Source organism: Dreissena polymorpha, chromosome 1 (assembly GCF_020536995.1).
Source record: "Dreissena polymorpha isolate Duluth1 chromosome 1, UMN_Dpol_1.0, whole genome shotgun sequence".
Classification (NCBI taxonomy): domain Eukaryota; kingdom Metazoa; phylum Mollusca; class Bivalvia; order Myida; family Dreissenidae; genus Dreissena; species Dreissena polymorpha.
The window spans coordinates 79710838-79727396 of NC_068355.1; the positions used below are offsets into that span (position 1 = coordinate 79710838).

General features: G+C 34.6%; 1 protein-coding gene across 1 annotated transcript; it reads left to right on the forward strand.

Moving 5' to 3' along the window:
- Positions 1-1987: 1987 nt before the first annotated feature.
- LOC127837136 (uncharacterized protein C1orf50 homolog) lies at positions 1988-16345 on the forward strand. Its single transcript, XM_052363978.1, is given in 6 exon segments — positions 1988-2095; positions 6909-7024; positions 7346-7405; positions 7407-7433; positions 7973-8104; positions 14774-16345. Coding segments are annotated over 6 exon segments (639 nt in total). The 5' UTR covers positions 1988-2061; the 3' UTR covers positions 15044-16345.
- Positions 16346-16559: the final 214 nt, after the last annotated feature.

Genomic DNA, 16559 nt, shown 5'->3' on the forward strand with positions numbered 1-16559 from the left:
TTGAACATAGCCATTATTATAAAAGAAGAAGAAGAAGATAATGTGCAGACATATATTACCCGTGTTATCTTTAACAAACATCAAATAAGCTTTTCAGAGGCGTATTTAGGTGGGGGGGCTAGGGGGCTAAAGCCCCCCCCCCCCCCAGCTGGCTGGCTAGACACGATTTTTAATAAAAATGAGCCCCTTACAGTTTCAATCCACTTGTGTATTTCCTGTCATATGTCCCTAATTAAGCCATAAACAGCTGTCGATTTGTGTGATAAGCCCCCAGGCATGTGTACAGACGATCTAACCTTCGTCAGCTAAAGTGCACGCTTCATTGACTGTAAGTAATAAACTGCGCTATTTGATTGGCTGAAGAAGATACATTCAACTAATGAAATTCATCCATACATTTAGCTATAGATAAATGTTTACAAATGGCTGCCGCATGAGACTTGTGAAAAACAATATTTCAATTTGTAGCAATTAAAGAGTTTAGACGAACGCAATGGACATTCATAATTATTTTTTCGGTAATTTCTTTGATTAATTTAATTGGTATTAGCTCTTTAGAGTGATAATCCTTTTGAGTAACAAGTAACAAGTTATTGCCAGTGAAATTCAACTGCACACTTAATGAATGGCAATTATTTTTTTTATATTTATTTTTTTTGTTTTTTTTTTACAAATCAGGCTAACTGCTTTGATGTTCATCCATAGTTTTTAACATTAAAAAAGACTCAAAAGTGAAGAATTACTTTGCTATATGAAACTAAATCATTTTCTTAAAGCGTGACAACATCGAGGCAGCAACACCCGAATTAAACTACACAAGAAACCTAACGACTCCCTTTGATGACACTTTTGTGAACGAAATGGACACCAAATTCAGTGATTTGCAGACTAAGGCAGCCATGGGATTGAAGTTTATAACTGAACAAATGTGCTCCTCTCCTATCAGTGCTAGTGACCTTGAATGGTTCAATGATGATCTCCCTTCCCCTCAGTCCCTCCCTGCTGAGTTGCACTTTATATGGCAGGCTAGGTGGAAAGGTGTACCCAACCCACCGACTACCCTTCAGGGCTCTGTTGCACATTGTGATTCCCAGCTGTACCCCATCATTTACACTGTTTTGTCCATATCATGTGTGTTCCTTGTCACATCATGCGAGTGTGAAAGGAGTATCAATGCCCAAGGACTTGTTAAGACAAAACTAAGATCATCAATGGGTCAGGACAGGTTGTCCGCTGCATGTGTGTGCCTGCTTTCCATTCATAGGGACATGGACATAAACATTTTAATGTTGTACCTAAGTTGACCTAGTAGGATATCCAACAAGGTTAAATAAGAGGTCCACCCATCTAACTCCGTTAAAAAAGTTATGGATAAAGATAATGTCTCCCACCACTTTAGTGGTTTGAGAGACATTTGATTTACCCCTGTGTCTGTCTGTCCGTGTGTCTGTCACACTTGATGTGTGAACTCAAGTTCTTATTTGTTTTACATGCACTTTTATCATGAAAATGCTGATTAGATAGCAGGAAATCGCATCATTTCAAGGTGCCATTTAAAAAAAAATTCTACGACGGAAGGGGACACCCCTCCCCCACCCTCCCCTGTTGAGCCCCCCCCCCCCCTCTGAAAATTTCCTGGATACGCCTCTGTTTTGCCCGTAAATTAGGTAGCACCTATTATCATATTATCCTTAAACGAGAAATAGTTGATTTATTCCAGTGATGAATAGATATGTTTAACCAATTAGGTTTGTCACTATACAAACTACGTATTTTTGTTGTGTACTAGATAAGTAAGTACATTTAATTGTCTATTATTATACGTTGAGTGCTTTCAAGTTTAACGTCTTCTAAGTGAAGTTTGATATTAAATATCAATGACAGACAAAAAAGTGATTTTTTATTAAGCACATTTTTTGACCGTTCGGAATGGCAACCATTTAGATCCTAGAGCATTTGCAATAATTATAAACATTTAATAATTTGGTAACAAGGGCGACAATTGCAAAAAAACTGACCTGTTTCGTAATATTTTTGACAGCTAACACTAACTCCGAAAAAATGGCAAACGAACAAAACAAGTACGAAACCAAAGGTACAAATATTTGAATTCCGTTCTATTGAGTCTTAAAGTGCAGTTCGCTCTTACGTTAGTAAAAGTATTTGGATGCAAATCAGTTTTTATCTCACTATTTTTTTGGAGGCAGTGCAGTTATCATGTAATGTACCTAGTCCATATAAACGGACACCCAGAGCCTTTGATAATTTTTGCTATGGCGCCTCTGGGAGTCCATATGCACCCCTTCATAAACATGGCTGCAGTTCAGAGCAGGGATCCGTGCACTTCACTAAACAGACGTTGTTCGAGACAAATTGAGGAAAATAATGAACAAACCTCATAAACATATTAAATTTACCTGAATGGCAACCTACCGCTGTTATCCTTTGCATGCACCCTATAAAAACACCACGATGTTTCAACACACTTTTCTCGCTGACATTTTTGTGTTTAAATTTGAAACAGTATATTCTGTATCGAATACCACATCGTTATCGACTTTAATAGGCTCCATCACATAACCCGACGTGCAAAATATTGGTGTACTGCGAATTCACCAATATTGGGTCCATTTTCCAATATGGCGGATACAGCATACAAAAGAAAAACTAAGTCAATAAAAAGCAATTATTTCTTGCTTAATGGTACCATTTGGAGGAGTTTGTGGTTTAGACAGGTAAACTTTAATAAGTTCTTGCAGTTTCACTGTTCCTTAACCCTTGCATTGTTGATAACATTTTGCACCCATGGACAAGAGAGAGCGCATGGCAACTCTCAGCAACCCTTTGGGTTATAAAGCTGAGAGTTTAATTATTGCAACTAGTAATGTACCATGTCTATCCCACAGGAACCTTTAAGAAAAATACACTACTTACTAAAATTAAAGTATAAAAGGGATACAACTGTAAAATTTTCAGCAAAAAACATAGTATGAACAAAGCAAAATATTCACTTCTAAAAAAAAAGTTGTTTAAGATTCGCCAATTTTCGTTTTAGTTATGATATCTGTGAGGAAATAGTAATACTGAACATTTACCATGCTCTAAAAGGTTTACGGAGGTTTCGTCACACTACAGTTTCGTCACACTGAATTTACTGTAGAAAACGGGTAGAGGGTTCGTCACAATGGTAATATATAGGTGTGAATAATACCAGGAAACTTTAGCACCTTTGATTGACACCTTTCTTCTGTTATCAATCAACATGTTTTTTTCTTTTCTGTTAAATTCGATAAATTGAAGTATTTAGTTAGTATACACATGCAATTAAATGACATAATACAATGTTGATTTTGATTCACAAAAACCATTTATTAAAACACAATATTACACAATACATTAACATAAAAATCTCCTTAATAAACGGTATAATAATATACTTACCTTTACACAACACACATTTATTTGCAAGAAATATTACACCAAAAATAAATATTTGCATATAAAACATTAAGATACAATCAAATACAAATCTACTAAATAAACGGTATAATAATATACATACCTTTACACAACACATACATTTATTTCCAAACAATATTGCACCAAGCATAAATATTTGCATATAAAACATAATTAAATACAAATTTACTCAATAAACGGTACAATAATATACTTACCTTTACGCACCACATACATTTATTTCCAAACAATATTACACCAAAAATAAATATTTGCATATAAAACATAAAGATTTAATCAAAGAACAAATAAACTCAATAAACAGTACAATAATATACTTACCTTTACGCACCACATACATTGATTTCCAAACAAATTATTACACCAAGCATAAATATTTGCATATAAAACATAAAGATTTAATCAAAAAACCAATATACTCAATAAACGGTACAATAATATACTTACCTTTACGCACCACATACATTTATTTCCATATTGTTCTTTGAATAAAAGCATATCTTCAACAACGATGTTAGTCCTAACTGTTTGTCTATAGATACTCCAGTTCTCCAGCTTCCACATGAATCCACGTGCGCTCAACGTAAGTGACGACATTCAGAAGAGGACCGCCAACCTGGAATAAGCAAAATTTATGACATATGCGTACAGAACATTTTAGTTATTGTATTTTTTATAATATATAATGTTATTAACAATAGAAGACCATTGAAGTAATGTGTATACCATAAATAATTATGAGGTAAGTAATAATTATTATTAGTACCTCTTCAGCCTGTAGCATCATCTGTTCGATTCGCCGTGCCGTATTCTGAAGCCATGATTGGATTTTGTGGTTGCAATGAAACAACTCCCCTATTATATACTCTTGTGTAACAGACGTTATTTACTCTATATGTATAAATACACACAGTTTGTTTAATCCACGCTGCCAATTTAAGCCAACTTTTTTAATTGCCAATTAAAGGCATGTGTCGCTAAATGATTGTTTGCAATGCACTAATTAATATGTTTGCACTATGAAGTAATCAATAATTGAAATATCTTATAATCATAGTTTGGTAGTCGATAGGGTGTGGACGTGTTTTCATGTGCTCCACAAATATGTGTTTTATTCATATATTACGCGCACAGAAAAAGTTGATATTATGGTAGAAAAAAGGATAATATGCAAAGTGTAATGCAAGTGTTACATTTTTCGCATAGAATCAACAGTAAAGACAAAAAAGTTACTGTTTAAAGCATATTTATTAAAATCATAGGACATTAATTATTGCCTGTTACATGTAAATATATTTCTATTTAACTATAAAATAACACTGACAAAATTTTACAGTTTTAGCTGGTACTACAACAGTTACTAGTTACTAAAATAAATACGCTTCATTATAACAAACAGTACGCTGTTTAACCTAAGTCAAACATAAATCATTTAAATAATATATACAATTAAAACCATCATTTGTTACAAAACTCTACTCAATAACGCAAAAAAATAACATAAAGAAGCATATATCCCAATATATTTATTTACAACATCATCTTCAATTGCAATATCATTTTATTCTATACAATATATCAGTGTGACGAAACCTCCACTGCCCTCCTTCATAATATCAGTGTGACGAAACTGCATTGTGACGAAACCTCCATCACCCCTCTAAAATAGCCATTATAAAACTTGAGATTCAAATTGAGAAAGAAATAGCCCTAAACAATGATACACTTCATATATTTGAACAAAAATGGAAACGCATTTAACTTTCATAAACAAGTCCAGTATGCTTTCTGCTTACTTTATGCAACTCATCCTTATTCATGCTTATTCTGTTGTTATGTCCCCGATATATACTGGGGGACATATTGTTTTTGCCCTGTCTGTTGGTTTGCGTCCAACTTTCACATTTGTCATAACTTTTGCAATATTGATGATAGCAACTTGATATTTGGCATGGAGCTGCACATTTTGAGTGGTGAAAGGTCAAGGTCATCCTTCAAGGTCAAATGTCAAATATATGGGGACATAGTGTTTCACAAACACATCGCTTGTTTTAAATTTATTATGCCCCCCTTCGAAGAAGAGGGTGTATATTGCTTTGCTCATGTCGGTCGGTCGGTAGGTCGGTCCGTCCACCAGGTGGTTGTCAGACGATAACTCAAGAACGCTTGGGCCTAGGATCATGAAACTTCATAGGTACATTGATCATGTCTTGCAGATGACCCCTATTTATTTTGAGGTCACTAGGTCAAAGGTCAAGGTCATGGTGACCCAAAATAGTAAAATGGTTTCCAGTTGATAACTCAAGAATGCATACGCCTAGGATCATGAAACTTCATGGGTAGATTGATCATGACTCGCAGATGACCCCTATTGATTTTGAGGTCACTAGGTCAAAGGTCAAGGTCACAGTGACCAGAAATAGTAAAATGGTTTCCGGATGATAACTCAAGAACGCATACGCCTTGGATCATGAAACTTCATGGGTAGATTGATCATGACTCGCAGATGACCCCTATTGATTTTGAGGTCACTAGGTCAAAGGTCAAGGTCACGGTGACCCGAAATAGTAAAAATGTTTCCGGATGATAACTCAATAACGCATACGCCTAGGATCATGAAACTTCATGGGTAGATTGATCATGACTCGCAGATGACCCCTATTGATTTTGAGGTCACTAGGTCAAAGGTCAAGGTCACGGTGACCCGAAATTGTAAATTGGTTTTCGGATGATAACTCAAGAACGCTTTTTCCTAGGATCATGACACTTCACAGGTACATTGATCGTGACTCGCAGATGACCCCTATTGATTTTCGGGTGACTGGGTCAAAGGTCAAGGTCACAGTGACAAAAATCGTATTCACACAATGGCTGCCACTACAACGGACAGCCCATATGGGGGGCATGCATGTTTTACAAACAGCCCTTGTTTTAAATACAATTAATTTGTGTTATTAAGATAAAATAACCCAATGTAAAGTGTACAATTGCAACACAACAATATCATAAAAACATGATACATGTACCGGGTATTTAGAAAATAAAATTTGACTGCTTGAGAACTCTTTCTGAATATTTAGGAATGTGTTGATAATGTATTTTATTTTTAGACTCGCTTTTTCTTTGTTATAATGAATTAAAATTATCTGTAAATATATGCAAAGAAAATATATGCTTATGCTTTTTTCTCAGTTGAGCTCCTTAGGGCCCTTGACCCTCTTGTTTATCCTCTGTTAGCATGTACTTAAAAGAAATTATTTGACTTACTTATTTGTAATAATCATTACAAGTAGTTCCTCCAAACAAAAAAGAGTTTAGTAAAAAATGGGTAACTAAGTTTAGGTCTCCTATGTTACATATTTTGCACCTGTGTTAAGTATAAGCCCTTTGTGGTACATGTATATGTATAACACGTGTATTTACTCCAGTTGCCCTGGTGGAGAGCAACAGTCGCCCGGCTGGCCATCAGCTAGTGAACACATACTTGACTAATAGAAACTCTGACCCTATGGACCTCGTGGAGCTTGCTAGACAAGTACAGAAGGTAGCTGTTGTGTTGTACAAGCACTTTTTTCCTGTTTTAACTGAGGAAAGCTTGTCATTTAACTTAGAACATGTATGTATTGTCCATGACATCATATTTAGAGTTTATTTCTAAAACATCTGCTCCTACACCTTTTACAGCTTGCCACAAATGCTTCTTCTTTCCAAGAGTCAAACACATTTCAAACTGCAGCTGCAGTGGATCTTTGATAGGGAAAGATCTAGGGTAAACATTTACAAAGTGTTACTAAAATGATACAATGATTTCTTTTATATAGAATAATACGAAACATCCTTATCCATTTCTGTTGTACCATTGTAGGCAGATGAGTTCACCAAGGCTACCTGTGGCAGCAAACTGATGGTGATAGCAGACAATATCCAGGTACCTCCAGGAGCAGGCCAAAAAGGTTGGCAACTAAGGGACTTTGGTGGCTTAATTATTATATTGCATGCTTATACATACCCTGGAATTACAACTACAAGATTAAATCTGTTGGATTAAGCACCTTTTATCTTGACCTATTTTTCCCATTCAATGACCTGAATAATATTTGGCACAGATATTCGTTCTAAAATGAAGCTGTTTGAATTGTTCACCAAAAACATGTATTGGTGTAAACAGGGAACATAAGATAATTTTAAGTACATAATGAGAACATAGGTGATAACAAGAACTGGTTAATGGAGTCCTTAAATGTTTTTGTAAAGGTAAATCATGTTATTTTCATTTTGTCCAGAAGGGTTTGTAAACAGAAGTTATCACTGAATTATGTATATGTTTGAGTTTAAGGAAATTGTGGACATAAGAAATTGTAACCCCAATAAGTTAACCCTGTGTAAGCATAAAACTGATAACGTTATTTTGGGATGTAAAATGTGGAAATGTGGTACTAGTGTTCAACTCCATTCTGCGCTATCATTTATTTTCTCAGTGGCATGTTTGCAGGTTCTAGAGGAGGCGAGACGTGACGCCATGCTTCACCACGCAGCTTGCAACCTCGTGAAGAAGCCAGGCCAGGTGTACTACCTGTATGAGAGGCAGTCTGGACAGAAATACTTCTCCATACTCTCTCCACAGGTAGGATGCAGAAATGCAGGTCTTATAGGATAATTATTGATAAGCTGACACCTATTGCTCAACAGTTTTAAGTCTGTTATCCAATAAAAGCAGTTTAGCTAAGCTCACTGTTTCCATATTTTTGTATGGTATATAAATCATGCATTACTAATATTATAAACATGAATTACAAACATGTACATGTTTAATGAAAATTGTCATCATTGTGTGCAAGAAAGCCACAATATTTGTTTAGTTTTTTCATGTAACGTTACTTTTAAATGCTGTTTTTGTATTCATTAAATAAGAGACCTTAGTCAGCCATCCTTAAAATCAATTTTCACTTTGCAAAGTTCAATCCTTACTCAGAAATCAGTAATACTATCTCCTCCAAACACACCAAAACCGAATCTTCTCAGGAAATGGATTGAGTGTCTCAATAAGCCAAAGGATTTTGATGCAATCATGATGCTAGAATTAACCAGTTTTACTTAAACTATATCTTCAAAACTTTTGCTAATAAAATGTCTTGCTTTATTCCAAAATCTTTGTTTTGTGCATCCTCCCTACATTCTATTCAACAATAAGGGAAAAACCTCTCTTTTTCATTAGCCAATTTTATTCAGTGTCTTCTACTGCTCTCCACTTTTGACAAGGGATTTCCGGCCGGCATCAGTTTTTGACAGGATTTTTTTCAGATGCCCCAGGACTGTTAGAGGTTGGTTAGGGGGGGGGGGAGGAGGCAGTATCTCCATACGTTAATTTTGTGTTTACATTCATGTATAATATTTGGTGCGTTATGACACTTAAAGACAAAAGCCCAGCTATAAATTCATTGATGACAACATTTTTATGCTCCCCCAAAATTTTTGCGTGGGAGCATATAGTCGCCGCTTGGTCTGTCCGTGTGTGTGTCCGTCCGTGCACAATTTTTGTCCGGGCTATTTCTCAGCAATTAATGACTGGAATTCAATTAAACTTTATGAGAATCTTCACTACCAAGAGATGTGCATATTATCAGCCTGTTCTGGTCGGATGATTTTTCACAGAGTTATGGCCCTTTGAAATTTTCCATTAACTGTACATATAGTGCAATTCTTGTCTGGGCTATTTCTCAGCAACTAACGACTGGAATTTAATGAAACTTTATGGGAAGCTTCACTACCAAGAGGAGATGTGCATGTTATCAGTGGGTTCTGGTCGGATGATTTTTCACAGAGTATAGCCCTTTGAAATTTTCTATAAAAAAATTCTTGTCCCCCCAACTACTGTGCCCTCAAGATGTTTCCTTTTATCTGAATATAGTGCAATATTGTGACAAAAAAAACTTTGGGGAGCATCACCCGTCTCGGATGGTTTCTTGTTTTCACAGAGTTATGACCCTTTTAAATATTCCATTAACTGTACATAGTGCAATTCTTGTCCGGGCTATTTCTCAGCAACTAATGACCGAAATTCAATGAACTTTTATGAGAAGCTTCACTACCAAAAGGAGATATGCATATTGTCAGCCAGTTATGGTCCGATGATTTTTCACAGACTTATGGCCCTTTGAAATTTTCCATTAACTGTACATATAGTGCAATTCTTGTCCGGGCGATTTCTCAGCATCAAATGACTGGAATTCAATGAAACTTTATGGGAAGCTTCACTACCAAGAGGAGATGTGCATATTATCAGCAGGTTTTTGTCAGATGATTTTTCACAGAGTTATGGCCCTTTGAAATTTTCCATTTTACATATAGTGCAATTCTTGTCCGAGCTATTTCTCAGCAACTTCTTACGGGAATTCAATGAAACTTTATGGGAAGCTTTACTACCAACAGGAGATGTGCATATTATCAGCCGGTTATGGTCGGATGATTTTTCACAGAGTTATGGCCCTTTGAAATTTTGAAAAACTGTACATATAGTGCAATTCTTGTCTGGGTTATTTCTCCCCAACTACTGACTGGAATTCAATGAAGCTTTATGGGAAGCTGAACTACCTTGAGGAGATGCGCATGCTAATTGTGGGTTCTGGTTAGATGATTTATTTAGAGAGTTATGGCCCTTTGAAATTTAAGTTGCTAAACCATCCATCGTATTATTTTTTCAAAAGTTATGTCCCTCAAGACGTTTCCTTTTATCTGAATATATAGTGCAATATTGTGACAAAAAAAACTTTGGAGAGCATCACCCGTCTCCGACGGTTTCTTGTTTATATTGTTGTGTAACCCTTTCATGTATAAATATGCATAATCCAGATTTGATCAATTCCCTTATACATCTAATGAACACAACTCTATCAATTGACCAGTCGCCAAATTATCGATCGCTCCGCCAACATAGTCACGTCGTCTAATGATTAGAAAACTCCGACAAGCAGATCGCAATTATAGCGGATTACGTGAGGGAAATTCTATATTTGTAATGATGTATTATGCTCTTTTCTATAAAATGAATTATTAAAGCAGCACACTAACCTAAACTGCTTTGTTAAACGTTAATACAATCATAAAAACTTCAGAGAGAAATGGCGTAATCAAAATAAATGAGTTAACGGCAGACTGACTATCAGAAACGTTTCTTATACATATTATATAGGGAGGTGATGAAAAATCCGTTGTAAAAATGAGCATTTATTTCATATTGATTTTGAACTTGTATTCAACCGTCTGACAGTGAACCCGGTGGCTATTCATATATAATTTTGAAAATATTTTTATTAAATGCAAATGACATATCCATATCATGATGGGTTTTTTGTTTATTAAAAATGTTTAGATCTTTGTTTTATTGTGTTATTTTTAAAAAGACACCGATTTTTTTTATTTGGATATAAATTAAATTTTGATTGTAACCATAATTTAATACAGGCCTAATTTCGTGGTTTCATTAACAGATAGTCTAATATGCATTTTATTTCATGTATGTTGAATGCGAACCTGTTACATTTCACTATCAAAAAATGAAATGTTGGTATTACGGTGCTGTTCACGAACATTCGAATTGAATACATTTAGCATATTATGCATTTGCTTATTTATAACAAGATGGCCCTTATATGTTAATTGCAATGTTCACATTTCTCCCCGTACCAATAAATGTTGTATTAGAAATGTTGTTGTTGTATTATAAGCCGTACATTTTACACTTGAAGTCGCTTTCAGCTGGCTAATTTAAGCCGCTTTGAAATCACCTTTGTGTTGTTTTTACTTTAGTTAAAACAATATTTAAGTTAACAATTTATAATGATTTCCCTTGTTTATGATCCACAGAAAATAAATATATAATTGGAAATCATTTAAGTAATTAAATAGTTTTCTTTTCTTGTGTACAGTACCTAACAGTGCCTAAATGTTCCTTCATTCTGAGATCCACGCAACATACTGTTATTTATTAATCATCGACAATCACGCTGAGATTAATAAGCACGTGTGGCAATTATTATGTTGCCCAAACTGCTTAATAATATTGTGCATCAAACGGTATAACACGTTTTATAGAACACACACCTGGTGTGGTTAAACTATTTATTGTGTGTTGTTTTCTCATTACTCGTTCATATGTTCAAGATATAAAGATAAAATAATAACCTTTTATAAAGTATGTATAGCACCTACAATTTTGAATAATGATCGAACAGTAATGATCATGCATTTGATATAAAATCTGTGTAAACTCTTAAAAATTACGTCCATTCCATATGTACAACACGCTTTGTTTGTCGGACCAAATGGCGGCCAGATAAGCGTTGCTGAGGGGTGTGTGAAAAATCGATATCTGATTGGCTGATCGACAAAATGTGGGCGGAGTTGGCGACTGGTCACTTTGACCAGTCGCCAAATTATCGATCGCTCCGCCCACATAGTCACGTCGTCTAATGATTAGAAAACACCGACAAGCAGATCGCAATTATAGCGGATTACGTGAGGGAAATTCTATATTTGTAATGATGTATTATGCTCTTTTCTATAAAATGAATTATTAAAGCCGCACACTAACCTTAACTGCTTTGTTAAACGTTAATACAATCATAAAAACTTCAGAGAGAAATGGCGTAATCAAAATAAATGAGTTAACGGCAGACTGACTATCAGAAACGTTTCTTATACATATTATATAGGGAGGTGATGAAAAATCCGTTGTAAAAATGAGCATTTATTTCATATTGATTTTGAACTTGTATTCAACCGTCTGACAGTGAACCCGGTGGCTATTCATATATAATTTTGAAAATATTTTTATTAAATGCAAATGACATATCCATATCATGATGGGTTTTTTGTTTATTAAAAATGTTTAGATCTTTGTTTTATTGTGTTATTTTTAAAAAGACACCGATTTTTTTTATTTGGATATAAATTAAATTTTGATTGTAACCATAATTTAATACAGGCCTAATTTCGTGGTTTCATTAACAGATAGTCTAATATGCATTTTATTTCATGTATGTTGAATGCGAACCTGTTACATTTCACTATCAAAAAATGAAATGTTGGTATTACGGTGCTGTTCACGAACATTCGAATTGAATACATTTAGCATATTATGCATTTGCTTATTTATAACAAGATGGCCCTTATATGTTAATTGCAATGTTCACATTTCTCCCCGTACCAATATATGTTGTATTAGAAATGTTGTTGTTGTATTATAAGCCGTACATTTTACACTTGAAGTCGCTTTCAGCTGGCTAATTTAAGCCGCTTTGAAATCACCTTTGTGTTGTTTTTACTTTAGTTAAAACAATATTTAAGTTAACAATTTATAATGATTTCCCTTGTTTATGATCCACAGAAAATAAATATATAATTGGAAATCATTTAAGTAATTAAATAGTTTTCTTTTCTTGTGTACAGTACCTAACAGTGCCTAAATGTTCCTTCATTCTGAGATCCACGCAACATACCGTTATTTATTAATCATCGACAATCACGCTGAGATTAATAAGCACGTGTGGCAATTATTATGTTGCCCAAACTGCTTAATAATATTGTGCATCAAACGGTATAACACGTTTTATAGAACACACACCTGGTGTGGTTAAACTATTTATTGTGTGTTGTTTTCTCATTACTCGTTCATATGTTCAAGATATAAAGATAAAATAATAACCTTTTATAAAGTATGTATAGCACCTACAATTTTGAATAATGATCGAACAGTAATGATCATGCATTTGATATAAAATCTGTGTAAACTCTTAAAAATTACGTCCATTCCATATGTACAACACGCTTTGTTTGTCGGACCAAATGGCGGCCAGATAAGCGTTGCTGAGGGGTGTGTGAAAAATCGATATCTGATTGGCTGATCGACAAAATGTGGGCGGAGTTGGCGACTGGTCAATTACTACATACTTACTTCTTTTCCCCATCGCTTTTCATTACCCCGTAATTCCATTATTCCTTTTTTAGCTCAGCTTTTTTTGAGAAAAAAACGAGGTATTGTCATAGCCAGATTGTCCGCCGTGCTGGAACCTTAATATTGGCTCTAAAATCAAAGTGCTTCCACCTACATCTTTGAAAGTTCATAAGTTTTTGGGTCACTAGGTCAAAGATCAAGGTCACTGTGACATCTAATATAAAAAAATGTTATGACAAGCTTTCATGTTCAAAACTGAACCCGTAGCAGAGTGTTGGCACCCGCTATGCGGTGCTCTTGTTAAAATCAAATTCTCATAAATATTTACGATACAAGTGCTCAAGAATTACATAAACACAAACATTGTTCTTAAGAATCAAATGAATTTTTCCATATGTGACTTTTAAGATTTGATGAAATAACATCCAATCAAAACAGGGGTTTTCCATCTTAACACATGTAAATTGCCTGACAAGCTGTTCATGTTTTTTTACAACAATAAATACACCCACACTTACAACGTGATATTGTTCGTGTCTTCATAATTTTAGCGCGCTGATTTGTCGAGACAAAGGAACAACACTAATAAATACATGAAGCACTGTTTATGTGAAGCTAGAATTTATAAATGTCGCGTTAATATTAAACTTGGAATTGTGTTTCGGATTACAAATTTAATTATGCTCATTTATAGTTGTTGTAACAAACTTACAATAATGTCATGGTTGGGGTGTACACCGTCTGTCACAAAGCCAACAAGCTGTCACAAAACCTAACACTTATATTAAGTACGTCACTCGTCATCTGCAGATTTTGTTGCAGGTATTGAAAGCCTTTAAGTGCTGTCCCTCGTGCAAAGCGTGTGCTCTAATAGGCCATGAAGGATTTTCCAATGAAACAAAGCTCTGCCTTTATTTTGGTATAGTGATACATGCAATTGACAGAGGATCATAAATAGGCTCTCATAATATTTGTGGAAGTGGATATTACTTGGATCTTAAGAACTGCAGTTACTAAAAAATATACTTATCAGTAAATTTCAAGAGCACTGCGGATTCTGAATTCAAAATTCAAGCGCCTCGGCGAGGGAGCCTTCAATGGCCTTGGAAAGCACTGCAGCATTTCTTCTATTAATGTTGGCAGCTGTAAAGTTAACTAGTGGCCTTATTTATTTCCTTATCTTCCTTAAACTTCTATTGCTCAAAACTGACTCACATGTGGTTAAAAACATTGTCACTAAATATAATTAAGAAAAACATAAAAATAAAGAGACATGTTAGGCCAAATGTTTTATCTTGCAGGACCCAATAGTTCTAATAGTATCATGTTCTTATTTCCCAGGAGTGGGGAGCCGGATGTCCACACGAGTTTGTTGGTGCCTTCAAACTGGAGCATGACATGAGCTGGACACCGTACGAGCACATTGACCAGCGAGCACAGGACTTTGCTCTTATCAACAAGGTCATGAACGCACAGCAGGCTCTGGTGGAAGCTGCTTCACCAAACTTTAAAGGACTTACCTCAGAGTCTAGGAACAGCTCTACACTGAAATTGACTGATGTAGTGAATGATGGTGTCCAAAAGAATGATGTTGGCTTTCCCTTGGCATAGAAATTTTCAATTTTATAGGCACATTTACTTTCTTTTTATTTTATAAGCTTTTAAGGTAAAAACGTGTAGCTCAAAGTACTATTGTTTGCCTAGATATGCTTATTATTGTCCCCTACCGGTTCCACCGGAGGGGACTTATGGTTTGCGCTCTGTGCGTCTGTCTGTCTGTCACACTTTTCTGGATCCTGCGATAACTTTTAAAGTTCTTTATATTTTTTTCATGAAACTTGAAACATTGATAGATGGCAAAATGGTCATTATGCACGTCATTAAATTTGTACCTACATTAAAAATTCTTATTACTATGACAACAAATAGACTAGAAATACTGCTGACAATGGTGGTTTTCTGGATCCTGCGATAACTTTAAAAGTTATTCATATTTTTCATGAAACTTGAAACATGATTTAATGGCATTATGGACATTATGCACGTCATTTCATTTTGTTCCGTAAAAAATTATGGTTGCTATGGCAACAAATATATAAAAAAATCTGACAATGGTAGAATTTCTGACAATGGTGGAGCCAGTAGGGGACATATTGTTTGGGAATAGTCTTGTTAACAATAGGCTAATTTTACAAATGGCAGAGAACCCTGTAAGACCTGCCATAGAATGGACTCAATTGTTATTGCAATACATTTGTTGTACAGGAATATAAAATTGTGATACTATGTATCATATTGTGAAATATTTTACAATTCGTTATCGACAATATTTGTCTTATTCCAAATGTATCTTTTTGCAAAATTTCCAGGTTTTGTCTGTTATTTTCTTGTCTTTTGATGTAGCGTATGTAATATATTATTATGGAGACATGTAAATTCTATGCAAATACTTAAAATTCATAGTGTATAGTTCAATTATATGTATATTCATGAGGTGGAAAACGACCAGATTGCAACAGTGAATGTTACGGCGCACAACTTTTATGGGCACAGCATAATGCCTTAAATGGTCTTAAGTTATAAAACGTAAGTCTTGTGTATGAATGTTTGTTTGAGTAACACCTGACAAAACACTTCTCTTGTCCATGTTCAAGTATAGATCAGAAACTGTGTATAAAAATTATCAATATAGATAATATTATTTTTGAAAGATTTGTAAATATTATAATGGACATTGTCTCCTTATAAGAGCTAAACTCTTCACTTTTTACTTGTAAAATTATGATTTTATAAAACATTTTTAGGTATTATATAGTGATAATATGTGGATATTTTGGTATTGTTGTTTCATGAGTACTTGTGGGAAGTTTTAATGGACCTTGTGTTAATAATGGTAATAAATTTTATAAATTATTGCTGGTTATATGTTTTCTTAATAAGACAATTTAATAAGTTTAATTAAAACTCAACATTACACCTCCTCCCCCAATCGAATATTGCAGAATTTTTTTGTTGCAAATGCCAATATATTTAAGAAATAATATTTTTCGATCATGGTTTGTTGTCGAATAATCCACAGTAAGGAGTATAGATGCGTAGGAATTAAATCAAGAGTCTGATTGATTTG